The sequence below is a fragment of the Gasterosteus aculeatus genome, chromosome 3 (genome assembly GCF_964276395.1).
Source record: "Gasterosteus aculeatus chromosome 3, fGasAcu3.hap1.1, whole genome shotgun sequence".
Lineage (NCBI taxonomy): Eukaryota > Metazoa > Chordata > Actinopteri > Perciformes > Gasterosteidae > Gasterosteus > Gasterosteus aculeatus.
In genome coordinates this window covers 2,409,684-2,425,613 of record NC_135690.1, presented here as the reverse complement: position 1 = coordinate 2,425,613, position 15,930 = coordinate 2,409,684, and the positions used below count along the sequence as shown (strand labels likewise).

At 43.6% G+C, this 15,930-nt stretch overlaps 1 protein-coding gene across 2 annotated transcripts in view; it reads right to left on the bottom strand.

The window, feature by feature from the left end:
* Positions 1 to 12,488, bottom strand: part of gpc5c (glypican 5c) — a 79,603-nt gene extending 67,115 nt beyond the window's left edge. Inside the window, exons 1-2 of one of the 2 annotated variants that reach the window (XM_040171824.2) lie at positions 11,917 to 12,488; positions 3,907 to 4,068 (exon numbers count right to left, since the gene is read on the bottom strand). In XM_040171824.2, coding sequence (XP_040027758.2) covers positions 3,907 to 4,068; positions 11,917 to 12,094 — 340 coding nt within the window. In that variant the 5' untranslated portion in view covers positions 12,095 to 12,488. The remainder of the gene's footprint in view (positions 1 to 3,906; positions 4,069 to 11,916) is intronic. The other variant, XM_040171825.2, reaches the window with a different exon arrangement.
* Between the last annotated feature and the right edge of the window lie 3,442 nt (positions 12,489 to 15,930).

The window sequence follows — 15,930 nt, the reverse complement described above, 5'->3', positions numbered from 1 at the left end:
CCAAAGCTGGCCAAGCATGGACCACAGACAGAGAGAGACCACGAGGGAGAAAAAGGGGGAGCAGCGGTATACACAGAATTTACAGTGGGAAAAAAAAGAAGCTTTTTTTATTGCACGTTCTTTAAAGGCAGACCAGATGACAGGCACACCTGACAGGACTATACTCAAACACACCTGTGCACACTTTCACTGGAACCTTTTCTCAAACCACAAGCCCCCCCCCGTCTCATTGTTCTGATCCCTCTAAAAGGCCCGACTCCCTTCCCTGGATTCTCACATATTTGCTCTGATGTGAGGGGGGCAGATGAAAAGCAGAGGTAATTAGGGAAGCTTTAACGTGTGACTTTATGACTGTGCAAGGCTTTGAGCTTTTTCCTCTCTCCTCCCTCTTTGCCCCCCCCTCCACCCCTCCTCTCCCATTCCCCCTTCTTCCCCAGCAAATTCTGAGGCACACAAATCGTTCCTCTATGTGTCATGTCTACTTAGGAGACTCGAGAGGCGTGGATAGAACACAAACATGCTCAGGACCCACACACACACACACACACACACACACACAGAAGTGCACACTCGATTACACAATAGATTCGCTCTCACTATTAGCTCCATAAATGCCTTTTTACCTCCACCCTGTGTGATTAAATGAGACGTGTAGGGATGTATTCCGGATATCCTCCCTAATTTGAGCATGAGCTCATGGTGCAGCGCAGCGTGTCCAAGCGTCAGCCTCTAGAGTAAAAACCCTGTCGGTCAAAACATCTGCACAGAAAAATACATGCGGACGTGAAGTGAGAGGAAAAAAAATAATGATGCACCGATGAGAGCACCGGCTGAAAAGATCACATGCTAAAGTAAGTGAGAGAACTTGCAGAGAAGTGGGGGATCGCAGTGTAAGAGCATTTTTTTTTGTCTGCACACAAGCCCACCAAACACCCCCACAAATCATCGGCATCTCCTTAAATTACAACCGTTGCCTTTACAATCAGGTGTGCTGTTTGTCAGTCCTGAAGACTGACAAACAATGCGGCCTGAGGCTGGATAACCTCGTCTTCCTCGCTATGTCTGGAGGGAGGGGATGAGAGACATTTGGCGGGAGGGAGACGGGGGCGGGGGGGGATGAAAATTCCAAAAGGGGGCACGGGGACAATTACAGTAGGTTGTGCTCAGCCACCTGTGAAAGCCTGGGGTGGGACAAATAGTCACATGGGGGAGACCAACAATCCCTGCAGCCGATTCTTTTTTTTTCACACCAGTCTGAGGGCCCTCAAGTATCCCTGTGCCCTCAGGTTGGGGTTTTGATCACTTTGTCTGGAACTCTCCTGCATATGGTGTTGGGTGTGTGGGGGGGGGGTGTCTGCTAATTATGTTACCTCAAGGAGGAAAGGCTCCGTCCTTGCCATGGCCTCTCTCTCTCTCTCTCTCTCTCTTTCTCTCTCTCTCTCTCTCTCTCCCTCTCTCCCTCACTTTTGCTCCTTCTCAAATGTGAACGAATGCTTGAACACCCTCATTACAGACGCGCGCACACACACACACACACACACACACACACACGTCCTCACACGAACACAGATGTCATGGCCTTTAGCTGTGGGCCAGGTCCCCCTCATATCGATGACACTCGTGATCAAATGTGTCAGCATTTTCTAGACATCTGCTCTCGAGTATAGTATACCCAGATATTTACTCTCTTGCTCATCGTTGCCACCTGTCATGTACACGCACACGCAAACACATTTTGATTGGCTGCATACTGGACTGAACAAGTCAGTTATATGAGGGCCACCTCAGATCTAATGATCAACTAGTGGCAGAGGCGAAGGGACACATCCAACGTTCTCTCAGATAATCTGGACACAGAGAGGTGTCCACCAACTAAGACCACTACGGACTGACAGCCATCTTTGGGACTCGCAAACATTGATCTCGCGGACCACAATTGAACCTGTTCCTTAATACTGTATCAGGACTATTTGCAGAAAAAAGAAATCTTTCGGAAATGTGGTTTGTGTTTATGGGGTCATGTTCATGACATGACAACTCCCACACATGACAAAGCACAGTAGGGCATTTAGGCCTGTCAAAACAAAGGCAGGCCAAGGAAAACACTCTCACACACGCACACACACACACACACACAGACACACTCCTTAAACACACACCATCTCATTTCCAATGGGCTTGTCCTTTTGGCTAAACTTTGGCAATCAGCAGGAGTGATGCGGAGTTGAGAAGCTACAGTGGATAAGGAAAGCACACACTGATAGGACTTAAAGCATTTATGGTCTGACTTGAACAACAGACAGAAAACTGCAGTGAAAATAGGGGCCACATAATGAAAGTATTATTAAATACATGATCATCAACAAGAGAAGAGCAGAGAGATTTTTTCAGACAATTGGATGGGCGGTGAACTGTACATGGTGCCTTTTTGGATAGATGCAGTACAAACAAAAAAGGCGTTGGAGATGAAAGATATACCACCCACCCAGCGTGTGAATAACAGCCCCATGGCATCACCCAAAGTCATATTCTCATTCCTTCATGCGGTATATGAGCCACTTGCTACTTCACATTCCACGTGAGGCACTCAGACAGCACAGAGACTGTCCATAGAAGGCCTTGTGGAATAAGGGATAGTGACATCATCATTTTCAGCACCGTCATAGTCCAGTTCCTACTGTTATTCCATTGTTATTTTCCATCTCTGCCTTTTCTGGATATATGAAACAGCGATTTTAATTCTTGAGACCGGCTCAGACATGAGGTAAGAAGGGAAAGATCTTGATGATGATGAAAAGGACAAACAGCAGGAACACCATTCAAACACGGTTCCTTCTATTCCTGCAAATGCCTCTAATGTCTGAAGTGCCTGGAATGTAATAATGTGGCAGTGTTTTAGAATGTTAAACAATAAGTGACAGTAATATATACTGTTCACATGACATTTATAGTTTAAACATAATAGTAATCTAATTATCTCCATGACAACAATGTCTGAAAATAATACATTTCCCACAACTGTTCCCATCCATCATAAAACAGGACTCGGCCAACATGGCGTCCAAGCATTCCATTGTCTTATAAAAACGAATTGCAAGGAACCAATTCTTTTAATGCCAAAGAACATCCAGAAGCGGTCTCCCAGCCTGTTGGATGTTGTTTGGAGGTTTTTGGGAGGGAAACTTGGTCTATTTCTGAAAATTCTATAATTTAAACGACACTGCAATCACCAGGGAAAGAGGAAGGACAAGCTTGGGGAACTAGTGCACGGCTCGATTCAGTAGAAAACTACAAAACCCTTGGCTGGCAGGTCTCAGTTTAAACAGAATTACTGTGCACATTCGCCAAAACTACTCCTATTTGTTCAAGGGCTCCAGTAATAGTAATTTGTTTTTGTCCTGAAAGCAGGATCCGATAATGTTCAAAGAGACAAGTCAGAGAAAACGACCTCTGTACCCTCTTTTGCCCCTATTTGCCCTCACCTCAGCAATCCTTCTTCACGGTTATTTTGCTGCCAAACCCACAGAAGAAGGAGGGGGGGGGGGGGTTGGGGTGCTCTGCCCATTACCCGACTGCACGTGTGCCTGCACGCCAGCTTCCGTGACCCCAAGGAACTAAGTTAAAACTTGTTTTCACCAAATTCCGGACAAATATGTATTCTTTTGAAGCAAAAAATTGTAATTGGATTCAAAACAGGGGATAACTTCAGGGTCAGATTGGCATAAGGTTTTTTACTAATATAGGAGATAGCATTGTGGGCGGCGAAAGTCACAGTGTGTAAGCACAAAACTGACAATTCATTGGACTGAAATACAAAACATCTTTCCTGTTCATCAAAAACAACAATCCAGACACTGAGGCCAATTGCATCCAGCCCGAGGCTGATCCCTCGAGCCCAGCACTTACCCTGGAAGGCATCCGAGTGGCCGGAGATGAGGTGCTCAAGCTCATAGCTGTAGGACTGAATGTTGTGCAGGGTTTCTCTTTTTACAGCCAACTGGTAACTCTCCTCCATCTTCCGGGTGCAGCATGACGGACCCTGGTGCTTACAAACCATCAGATCCACATCTAGGAAAGTCAAGCAGAAAGGGAAATATCATTCTTTAACTTTCTTTTTTAATCAGCATTTATGTTTCTTTTTTTCTTTGAGTCAGTGGTAACACATGCATAGGGAATGGAAGCTCAGGAGGATTATGGTTTCTCATTTTGAATGAGATAATATAACTTATTTTATCCTGTGAGGTAGATATATGATTCCACACTGCACTCTGCAAATATGTGTGGGTATATGTATAGTGTCCTGAGTATGCACATAGATAGACAGGCAATAACTCTGTTTGGAGACAGAGGAGCCACCATGGGAGGGTGAGAAAGTAAACCAAGAATTCATCCACGTTTCTTGCTAAAAATACTGTCTCAGCTAAATTTATAAATATCTTACAGGCTTGTTCAATTGCACACATCGTCAAATCGTACATGCATGGCTCATAAAAACATAAAAAAACAAGCATTTTGCAATGCAAACATGCTAAATGTACTGTCACTCACTCACAGACACACATACAATAATCTGCATCATCTCTCAAACTAGACATTAGTCATAGTAGTCATTGTAATACTGCAGCTCAGAACAACTACATGAAGGCAATGACCTAACTCCAAATACTGTGATTCAATGAACCGCTCAATCAGGCACAATTACATCAGCCGAAAAACAGAGCACGCCCTGTCCTGCCAGTGTCACCTGCTTCTCACCCATGCTTCATATGCAAACGCTGTGATGACATCACCAGGACTGGCCACAATTAGCAAGGCCTATTAAAATGGTTCTTTCCCACACATTATTTTGCGCAAGGACATTTCCATAATGCAGAAGTCTGATATGATAACTCATTTCACAGGGGGGAGGGCTGGACCGGGGGGGCTGGAGGCAGGTGTTGTAACCAGAGCCTAAAGCATGGCCTTAGAACGGACCGCAAGACCAGTGCCTCACTGTCCAAATCCCTTCATGAAACACAATAGGGTTGCATTCTCAATCCCTCTTTCCCTTTCTGCTCCCTCTCTCCCATTTGCCTGGCATATCCCAGTGAGGCCTGGGTGTCTCTTAATTACCCAGTGAGGCTTCATTTGTTCCCATCCCAGAGCCAGACGAGTGAAGTCATAACTGGCTGTCCTGCCCCACACAGCTCATTATCTCCATCACTGTAGCAGACCACTTTTTCAACTGTTGACACCGTTTCCCCATTGACAGTGTTCCTTCAAAGTCCTTTGCTGGTTGTGTATGTGTATGTGTGTGGAGAGACAGCACTCTGTCATTTCCCTGGACCATCGTTATGTATAGTTTGCACCTGAAATGGAGCCTTACATCTGCTACTTCTCAATGGACCTCTCCTACTAGGCTTGGCAGAGCCATTTTCCAAATTGGACTGACGTTTGTAATATGAGAAAACCACTCAGTTTGAACACACAAATAATGGTCGTTCACAGGTCGTAATACATTAACATGAACTCCTCAATGAATCCGTTCATGACATCGCCAAATGTAAAACCAGGGTAATCAATTCAAGAACCCATTTCTAGTTCAACAATAAGCAATAGATGCCTTCTCTAGATGCTACTGTGTCCAACAATTCATATCTTTCAGGTTTCCACCAACTAATAAAAAAAAAGTTAGTCAGTCACTCAATAAATAAAGGTGCACTAACAAGCTGATTGGTAAAACAGGCTCAACCTTTACTTTTGCGATAGTGATTAGAACCCAACGCTCATTGAAGGCGGTGGTTTATATGGGAAACGTGTGACGAGTGTCAAACATCCGTTGCCCGTTGAAAGCATGATGTATTGTCTGGTTCTGTGTTAATGTTGTTATTTCCCTCATATTTAGTGCGCGGGTCCCTGACCCTGTTCTCTTTGCCTTGCTGGCTCTTTCTCCCCTTTGTGTTGGTGTGTTATCTGTGATATGAAACTAATATCCAGGGACTCACAGTGGAATCCGGCCTGGCCTCTCCGTCCCTTGCAAGTAGCTTCATGGAGTAAGCGATACTCGGGAAGACTTTGGCAGTTAAAGCCACCACAGCAGTCGGGAGGACAAGCTAACCGTGTCACGAATATACCACGGCACCTTCTGGAATCATTCGAAGCCGTGTCACTATTTGTGTCCAACGGAAAAAACTGAGCCCCCGTCTTTTATTTATCTTTGAAAAAATTAAACCTACAGTATATTAACAAACAGCATTTTAGTGGCTTATGCTTGAAGGGTGAGCTTTGTGTTGAGTGCTCAGGGCAGCAGTCTTCCAAGGACTCTAAGAGGCTCTGAAGTCTACAATGTAGGACACATCTATTAATATCGGACTGCCTTGTTTTAAGTAACACGTGCATTAGTTAAACCACACCCCATTCACATGTTCAGTGTACGGACACAGTTTACTTAACTCGTAAAAGACATTGACTCCTCATTAGACATTCATGTTCCATTGTTGAATGAAAATAAAGCATTTGAGGTGATGAGTTTTTGAAAGGGCGTTCAATAGCAACATAACGCAAACAAACATCTGCGTTGACTCCTTTAGTCAAACGTTTTGTTGGCACCTTTGGCAACAGTAACAGTTGTGAACATCTGGTCAATTCTCTCCATTATTCATTGCCAAATTGCTCAAGCTCTTTCCAATTGCTCAGGGACCATGACTCAACAACAGTTTTCGAGTCCTGCTTCTCTTCTGATTGGATTGATTGTAATGGTCTCTGACTCGACTTTGGAAATTTAGCATTCCTAAATGGATTTGGGATTTAGGTTTGGATGTGTTATCTTAACCCAAATTGTCAGTTAAATTTGTTTAGGTTTCACTCCACCACAGAGTAATTGCATGTATACTATCTCTCCAATTGGAGCTACGGGACCCTGTAGCTACTTCACACGGGTGCCTCGGTGACCTCTCTCACACAAACACACACCCACACAACTACAATGGCTTTTAAATGTGTTTCCATTCTAGGTTGACCCTGAAGTACCTCATTATTGCATGTATCACATAACTGGTCTTTTTCAACAACATTCTTGTGGAGTTTGACTCTATGCCATAGAAATAATCAAATTAACAGTCGGACCTGTAAATGCACCTGACTTTGCCAGTGAGAATTGGGTGTGTCATTTGTGTAAATACTTAAAGGGGAAGTTCAACCTAAAATAAAAAAATGATCAAAACATTTTTAATATGCTGAACAGATACATGGCAGAATATGAGGGTCAGCAGTTTTGTGTCAGAATTTTTCTAGAATTGTTTGTTATTTTGTTTACAAGCGGAGATTTTAGTGGGATTTTCAATAACATCTCTTGCCTTTTTAATGTTGTATAATAGGTCTCCAATGGGAAAAGAGGTCAGAATTCTACAGGTCCGCTGTAATTAGTGCCCAATGTGAGTGCCACTCATTCCGCCTGGCTAAACCTTAACACACGTTGCTCTCCAAATTGAACGTCAACTCTGTATCCTAATTCCCTTAATCATCCTCAGGTGACAAATACCTCTGAAGTAATTTGCCGTATTAAAGTCATGGCTCAGGGGTTGCCTTGTTAGCCACAATCCCTTCAGCAACACCTCAGTGCCCTTCATTGCACAAGTCACAGCTCCTGAGTGGAGAAACTCTACCACTGTATTTTACCCTCCTACCTCATAGCATATTCTCAACATGTGGTACTACAGCACCAGAGATGAATATAGGATACTGCTGACAAGATCATAAGTTGAAACCGCCCTTTTCAAACACTCCTGCACTCATAAAATGATTTATTTCCTGAATATGGTATGGAAATGTTGTTTTGATTTGCAATGCGTTGATGGACGTGAGGGTTGCAATTTCCTGATGCTGATGTTTTGATAATTTTCAGGAAACAAGAATAACTTTGTTGCAAAGTAGGAAATTAATGCAGTTGCCCTTCTCCTGCCTCAGGAAGCCAGTTCCTATTTGAAGTTCCTAGATCCACTGAACATACAGGATATTTACTCCATACAGAATTGCAGTGTTTTGGATGGACCGTGTTGAATGAAAACACATCTCAAAGGGACTGTGCTGCATACCTGCTTTTTTGGACAACCTTAAAACGCCACTGGAAGGTTTCCCAGATTTCCCTGACCCCGTACGGCCTCCGGTGATTGACACAGGGGCCGAAGCCAGGCAGACGGGTTGGACAGACAGGGCCATAAGAGAGAAGTGGACAGACGCAGACTTGATCAAGCAGCGTGCAATCTGATGGGTGCTTGGCCACAGAAAATTTAAATAATCTGTCATCCTTTCTCATGTAAGGCTCCTGTCCCTGGAGTGACAGAACCTTCGTCTGTAAACGGTAATACAATCAGAGGGGTATTGAAGACGGCAGTGTATGACCTCGTTAAATCGCATCCACGGTGGCAATCCACGAGGGTACACAATCCACTGAAAAGCAAGGTAGACTATACGGCTGAAATCCAACAAGCAATGTTGCGTAGAGAATAGAAACCGACTGTGACAGAGTAATCAGCCTCCGACTGGGGCGACGCTCTTAAGGCTGGGGTGCTGGAGCGTGAGCGTCCGAGGTGCTCGTCACTCCAATAAGCTGTATCGTGTGTGACATTGTCACAGAAGGTCATTTTGCTTTGTTTATTCCTCTAAAAGTTTCAGTTTATGCAAAATACAATGTTCTTATCTGAATTGCCCATGACAGATATTGAGAGATGACAACAAGGAAACAAAACACAGGCGCTGAGTGATGTTTAAGTGTGTGTGGCGCACAGTAGGTGTTTGCATCATGTGCCGGCTCCCCCACTGAGAAGAGCCGCGTTAAAAAGGGAATCAAAAATAACTACAGCCAATCAAAGAACACGTTGCTCTGAGAGCTTGCCAAGGCTTTTGATGGTGTAACTGGTTAAGGATGTGGTGACATGCAATAACACATACCCTCGTTATTAACACATGGCCCTGCTTGCCTTGTATTCAAGACCGAAGACACTTTCTCCTTCACTTTAAAACAGCTGTTAATGACTGAGCACACCAGAGAAGGGCAGCGGAGTAATAGGTTCAACTAAATGCTCCGTGTGTGGTACGTATGCCATCACATAAGCCTCGTTCAATCAGATTTTAAACGAGCTGGAAAATAGGTTGATCATATCTGAGGACATTATCTAAGGAGCCAGCTGCAGGATTAGTGGGTCTGTGAACAGCACTGCTAGCAGCCTGCTTTCCAAACGATCTCCAAAGAGCTATATCAGCACCCTGTGGTAATCTCAATATGGAGCATTTGGCTGTGTACCACCATATATAAGCGGTCATAACTCTTCAAAATAATCACAGGATAAGCAACTGCATGTCTGATTATCTAGGTTCCCTGCTGCTCAATCTGGCCTGCAGATAAAGTGGCTGTTTGAAAAGGTGCGGTCAATAGAACAAACACTTAATGCCTGGAAAGCAAATGTTGCGTTGTAGTCCTAATTAAACTGAAAATAAATAACATTAAAAGGAGTAGGAATTCTTTTTTAATTTAACTATTGCTACATGTTTCCTACATGCTTAAGTAAAGAAGTCTAACCATAAGGGACAATCACTACGTAATGCAACTCGTGTTTTCATACAATAAAAAAATGCTAAATAAAATATCTATTCCGCAGAATAGGATCGTATCCAAGTGGCTCGCTCTGGAACTCCCTGCTGCCACACTTCTGGCGCTTAGTGGGAAATCAGTTCACCACAAATGAATGAAACGCAGCACTGTATCCTAAGACAAACATCAGACTGTGAAAAGGGCTTTTGCCACTTCAAATTTCAAAAGTCGCTTTTATTGGCATTTGATCTGAGAACTGAAGCAGAGTAGCATAAATGTGTGTGTACACACACACACACACACACACACACACAAATACACCACACGTCCCACCCTGACACCCCTTTGCATTGGTCAGCGCTTTGAAGACGAGATTGCGCCTGACCCAAAACAACCTCTCAGGTACGTGCAAGTGCAAATAAAAATAAAAACGTGTTGGAAGCCCAAAATGTTCTGAAGCTGCAGCAATGTTTGATTAGCTGTGAAGGTGAAGGTACAGCAGAGACGTGGTGGAGTATGAACGCACAAAACTGCAGTTCACCACACCTTTTGAACAAACAAAAAACATCTATGCCAATTAATAGTTTGAAGGGCCGCATTTTGTATCTGGAAGCTGTCACCCACATTTTTCAAAAACGTCCCAAATATAGATGGAGGGTGCATGTAGAAGTAAGATGGATAAGAAGTAAGACTATTGCATACCCCTTTGCACTATACTGTGAATGCTGCAGTTTACTCACTGTCAATTATAAAAGCAAAAAGAACCAACAGCTGCAATTGCAGGGTGAGATCCTCATAAAAAAGCTCCTGCCAATGCACTGCAGACAGTAAAAGCTTGTCATGCAGGCCGCTGGCATCCTCAAAAGACCAAAGTACTTCCATTGTCTTTAAGAGAGAACCCAAAACTACAGCGTGCAATGAAACGCACGTCCTCTGTTGCTAGTAGTGACACCCCGCTAAACAAACATATCGAATGGTTTGGATGCACCTCTAAGTATGTTTCCCACCCGGCTCTCTGTCGCTCTTCTCCCTGTTAAAGCTTGCAGACTCAGACAGGGGGACACCTAAGCTGCCACCAAACTGCATGTGACACCCTTGCAGCGAGGATTCTGGTCCGGCACCTACTGCAGATAGCTGTGCACTCATCTACTGGCGTGCGTGTACAGTAAAGATTCACTTAAATCTTTGACTCACAATAACGAAAAAATGAGATTCATAGCAGTTTTAAAAAAGATTTAAAAGGAAATAACTAAGGCTAAAATCATAATGATAATTCAGACTTGATTGTATGAAAAATTGAAATGGTTCCACGTAGAAGAAGTATGATACCCTTTGTTAAGATTGTGTGCAGTCTCTTGCAGAAAATACTTTAAAGCAAACCTCGCATAGTTGTACCAAAGCCTAAACCAACTCAAAATGCATTTTGCCTCCAAAAACCGATTTGAAACCATGTGTTTGTTCTTGTAATATAACTTTTTTCTCAGCGTGGAGAAAAGCACAAGCCACAAAATCTTCAAGGCATTCGAAGTTGCTTCCAAGCATCGCTCAAACAAAAATCTGAAGAAAAAGACAATCGGTCAGCAGACGCTAGCCCTGTTCTGGGAGTTTGCACAGTACAATTTAGGGACTAAATCATCCCGCAAATCGAAAGGGGCCAAAAGAGTTGACCAGTGCATGGAGGCTGACTTCTGCATGTCAATCTGAAGATAACTGATAAATCACTTGCCCTGTCTAGACACAATATTGCACCCCTAATCCACTGTGTGGGGCCTTGTTCTCGTTTGGAAACGCTGCCTCAGCAATTTGTGAATGCGCTGGGCAGCTTCTCCTCTAAATAATTATGTAATCTCTCCAAACGGCCAGCTTGCATGATAAGCAGCTGGATGGCATCTGAAGCTGTGAATTGTGGAGGAAATCAGGAGGCACAAGTATGTATCACACACACACTTCCCGAATGGCCTCACACCGTACCCAACATCAGACAGATACTGTGGTCAATGCTTTAAAAAAAGGTCTCAACGATGAGGAGAGACACTATTACAAAAGGGAAGACGGGGAGGAATGTTGTCTCTCGGCCTTTCACTGTTTGTTACTTAAGGACCATCACACTCCATGACGGCACAGACGCACAGAATAGTCATAAACAGGCGACATTCATGGAAAACTTTCGTTTTTTTGATTGGGTTTATTGCCATTACTTTTCAACACATTGGGACGCCCGATTGCTGAAATGCCATCTTTCTTTCTTTTTTTAGATAAAATGCAATGTGATGATAAAATGCCTGCGGATCCATTAACTAAACTGTAACCTCCCCATGCGCTCTCCGCTCTGAGGTCGCCAAACTCACCTCTGCCAGGTGTCTCCGGTACGCGCTGCGGGGGGCCGACCTGCCGCAGCTGGAAAGCGGTCCTCACTTCATGACAGCTGTACGCGTCCACGTCGATCACGTTCACCGCGAACACGAGCGCGGACAAAATCCATGCGGAGCCGCAAGAGTTTACGCGTTGGCACAATCCTCGGGACATTGCCGCATCTCACACCAGGTAACCCCTGTGGATGTCTGTGCTGGAGCCCGACTGCAAGCCGGGTGATGATGGGGTTGAAAACAGGCGGCACTCAAGTACAACGAAGCGACGATGAGTTTGAAACATCTGACAATCGTTTCTGGCGGATTTTTTTTTCTTCTCTTTTTTTTCTTCACATCATTGGTTGAGATGAGTGGGAGCGCATCACGGCGGAGGTTCGGGGTCTTCCCTCGGACGCAGGAGGAGGTGGAGGAGGAGGAGGAGGAGGAGGAGGAGGAGGAGGAGCAGGAGGAGTGGTGCGTGCGGGCTAAGGGCAGTCCGTCCCGCGCGCAACACTTTTCGCTGTGGTCGGCTCGCGCGCACTCCCCTCCCTCTGTGTTTACTTCAGCTAAGTGCCCCAACTAGGAGGCACTGCTTCCCCAATGGGATCGAAGGGGGGGGGGGGGGGGGGGGGCATGGTCAGGAGTTTTATAGCATTTGAAACCAAGTATTTCACCTTTTGTATTAATACGGCAAACAAAGGCAAAATACTTAAATACTTTATTCAAGGAATCATTATTTAAACCTTTTTTTTTATTTTTTGGGGTTTCTTTGTGGAAGTTGAATATACATCACATGTTACAAACGCATTACTTAATTTGCAAACCCCTCAAATGTACATTTCTTTGTTTGTTTGTCAAACAAAGCCAGATATTGTTCTTATTTCAAAATGAGGGAGACGCTATAAGGCAATGCCACAAAAAGAAGAAAGCGTCTAAAAGGTTGAAAAGGGACCCATTTGCAGCTGGTTCTCCTTCTTTATCATGATTTAGGATAAAGAGGGGTTGAAGGCCAAAATAAAGGCAAGGCCGATAATGATACGTGTATGCTTGTTGGGATGAGCTAAAACAGGACAAAATATCTCCTCTGTTTTTCTGAGTACAGTTATTGTGGAGTTGCAGCACTCCGGTGCTTTATGTGGCTTTTGCTTAAAAGTGACACTTGCTATTTGATGCCTGTCGCCGCCATCTACTGGCAGAAGTGACTAGTAAAAAGATCTTTATGCTTTACGGTTTGGTTTGCTTCTCACAGTATCACACTCCTCGTAAAGTGAAGAGTCAAGTTTAAGACACATGTTTGTCTATGTACAGTGTATCCCATCAAAGCTCTTGGTGGGTTCAACCCCCCCCCCCCCCCCCCCCCCTTCCTAAAAAGAGTAATTAAATAGTGGGGGGCATGGACCTGCCGATTTTGAGACTCAGACATCAGATCAGCAGCATTACCAACTATAAATATTGAATTTGCCTACAACGCAGTACTTTCTAACAATGTTCCCATGCAACATGACAGGATGAGTCACAATTTCAAGTGTTTTGTGGCGCCACATTTCCAATTATAACTACAGTTCATGTTAAATACTACCCTCTCCTGGACAGACACAGTCATACACAGATAGTCAGTTGGGCCTGCAGGTCCTTCAACGAAACTGCTTTCATAGTAGACCTTTTTCAAAGCAGGCTGGAAAAAAAACAGAATTATTTATTAACATATGTGATTTTTTTTACTTACTACTTTTCGCGGTTTTCTGACCTCATAGTATACCAGCTCAGGACAGGACGGGAAGAGAGAGATTTACCCTCAGTAAGCTACACGTGGAGCCCACCCCTCTAGCTGAGCAAGAGCAACCCAGAAGTATCAACTTTGTCCTCAGGTCTCACGGTTACAATGATGTAATCCGTGAGACCAGAGCAGGCCAGTCTGTGGAAGACACCTGTAATACCTACAACTCATCAATAATGAATCAATCAGATCCACCTGCTGATGTGTCTTTCTGACATGATGCAAATACCTCAGGGCTCATTCTCCACTTCTCCAGCAAACAACTATTGCATGTTAAAAAGCCAAAGAGCAAACTAATTAATCAGCAATGTCAGCACTGTTGTGTTCAAAATGAAGAAACGCCGGACGGACAAAGGACATCGCGGATCGAAAAGTTAAAATCAAAAGTATTTAATAGAAGAGAGGGTGTTGACCATCCCTAGTGCCCGTCTGCTGTCTCCACCAGCGAACTTGAGAATAATGGTTGCCTGCAGGTATTTATACAGATCCGTAAAGGTGTGAAAGTTAATGTCCACACCTCTGGGAGTGGTCTCCTGGTGAGTTCAATGTAACTTTTGAATTTCTCTCAGTCAATATCAGTATGCATGCATTTCAGTTGATTACATTAAATTGAATACAATCATAGCTGTACATTGATTACAGTTTCAAAATTACAGTGGTTTTACAATATTCTCATTACTTTATTGATTACACAGTTCCATAATCATGGCTGTATTCTGGTGTACACTAAATGCATTTTATTAATTTATGAACCGGGTCGTCAGTTTATTTCTAATATCCTACAGCACACATCTTCATTTTAGGTAATGGTTCCAGACGTCTCCTACTCTTGCCTGTTAGCAAACCCAAAGATATCTGGGAGGGGCAATATGAGAGAGATAAACTTCTGCACATTACCGGTGTGGTGGTGACAGCATGCTCGGTGAGTCAGAAGGGACTGTGGTTGGCTAACTGGGATTGAAAAAGATATCTGGAAAATACCAACGAGGCGCCTTTGAGGTGGTGATCAAGTGTATAACACTTATGGCAAGAAAGAAGATCTAAATAGTTGTGAGACCGAATGCATTTGGAGCTGGGGACGAAATGCAAATGGTATTTGAACACAGGGAGCAAAAAGGAAGCCATTCTTCTCACATTATAAAGTGCAAGACACATGCGGATGGAGCAAGTATGGTGTAGTTGTTTGTTTGTATATATTTATTGACCTTGTGAACAAGGTTAGTTAGCACGTAACACAGACCAAGCGATAAGAGCAAGTCGATCGTTGACGTTAGCATACCAGCTAACGGACACCAACACTCGACCTGACAGAATCCACCACCTCTTAACCTTTAGCATGAGCTAACGTTGCTAACGCTAACCACAGGCCTCAGTTTGTTTTCACTCATAGATAGTACTGTTAGTAAATACATCTACCGTTTATGTTACAGGTGTTAGCAATTTACTTCTATGAGAATCCGATTCACATTCACAAGTTCAAAATGGCAGCTACAGACTAACGTTATTGGTCCGACCTTAGCCTTCACGCACGGAAATTGGAAAGAAGTCCCCAGGGACAAAACCCTGTCAAAACTCTCTCAACAAAAATATTGCTTATTATTTCCTTTCATCCCGTCTTATTGGCCCCACTCTTATTTGCTTTGTGTAAGTCAGTGTGTGTGTGCGTGTGTACTTTGTTGTATTTCAAAAATGAAGAAACTCCAGACGGACAGAAGACATCTTGTATTGAAGAGTTAAAATCAAAAGTATTTAATAAAAGAAAAGGTGTTGTGCTAAAAAGGACATATTAGCTGAGGAGCCGCTGGCCATCAACAGGCCACAGGGCCCATTGACCCCCCCATAGTGACTGTCTCTTGCCTCCACCAGCTAACTCCTAGAACAATGGGTGCCTAAAGGTATTTGTGCAGATCAGTAAAGGTGTGAAAATTAGTGTCCACACCCCTGGGAGTGGTCTCCTGGTGAGTTCAAGGCAACTGGGATTTCAGTTGTCAAGTATTACATGCATGCATTTCGGTTGATTACATTACATCGAATACAATCATAGCTGTACATTGGTATTATTCTATTGATTACAGTTTCAAAATTACGTTGGTTTTACAATATTCTCCTTACCTTATTGATACATAGTTCCAGAATCATGGCTGTATTCTGGTGTACACTAAATGCATTTTATTAATTGTTAATTTATGAACCGGGTCGTCAGTTTATTTCTAATACTCTACAACTTGTATTTTATT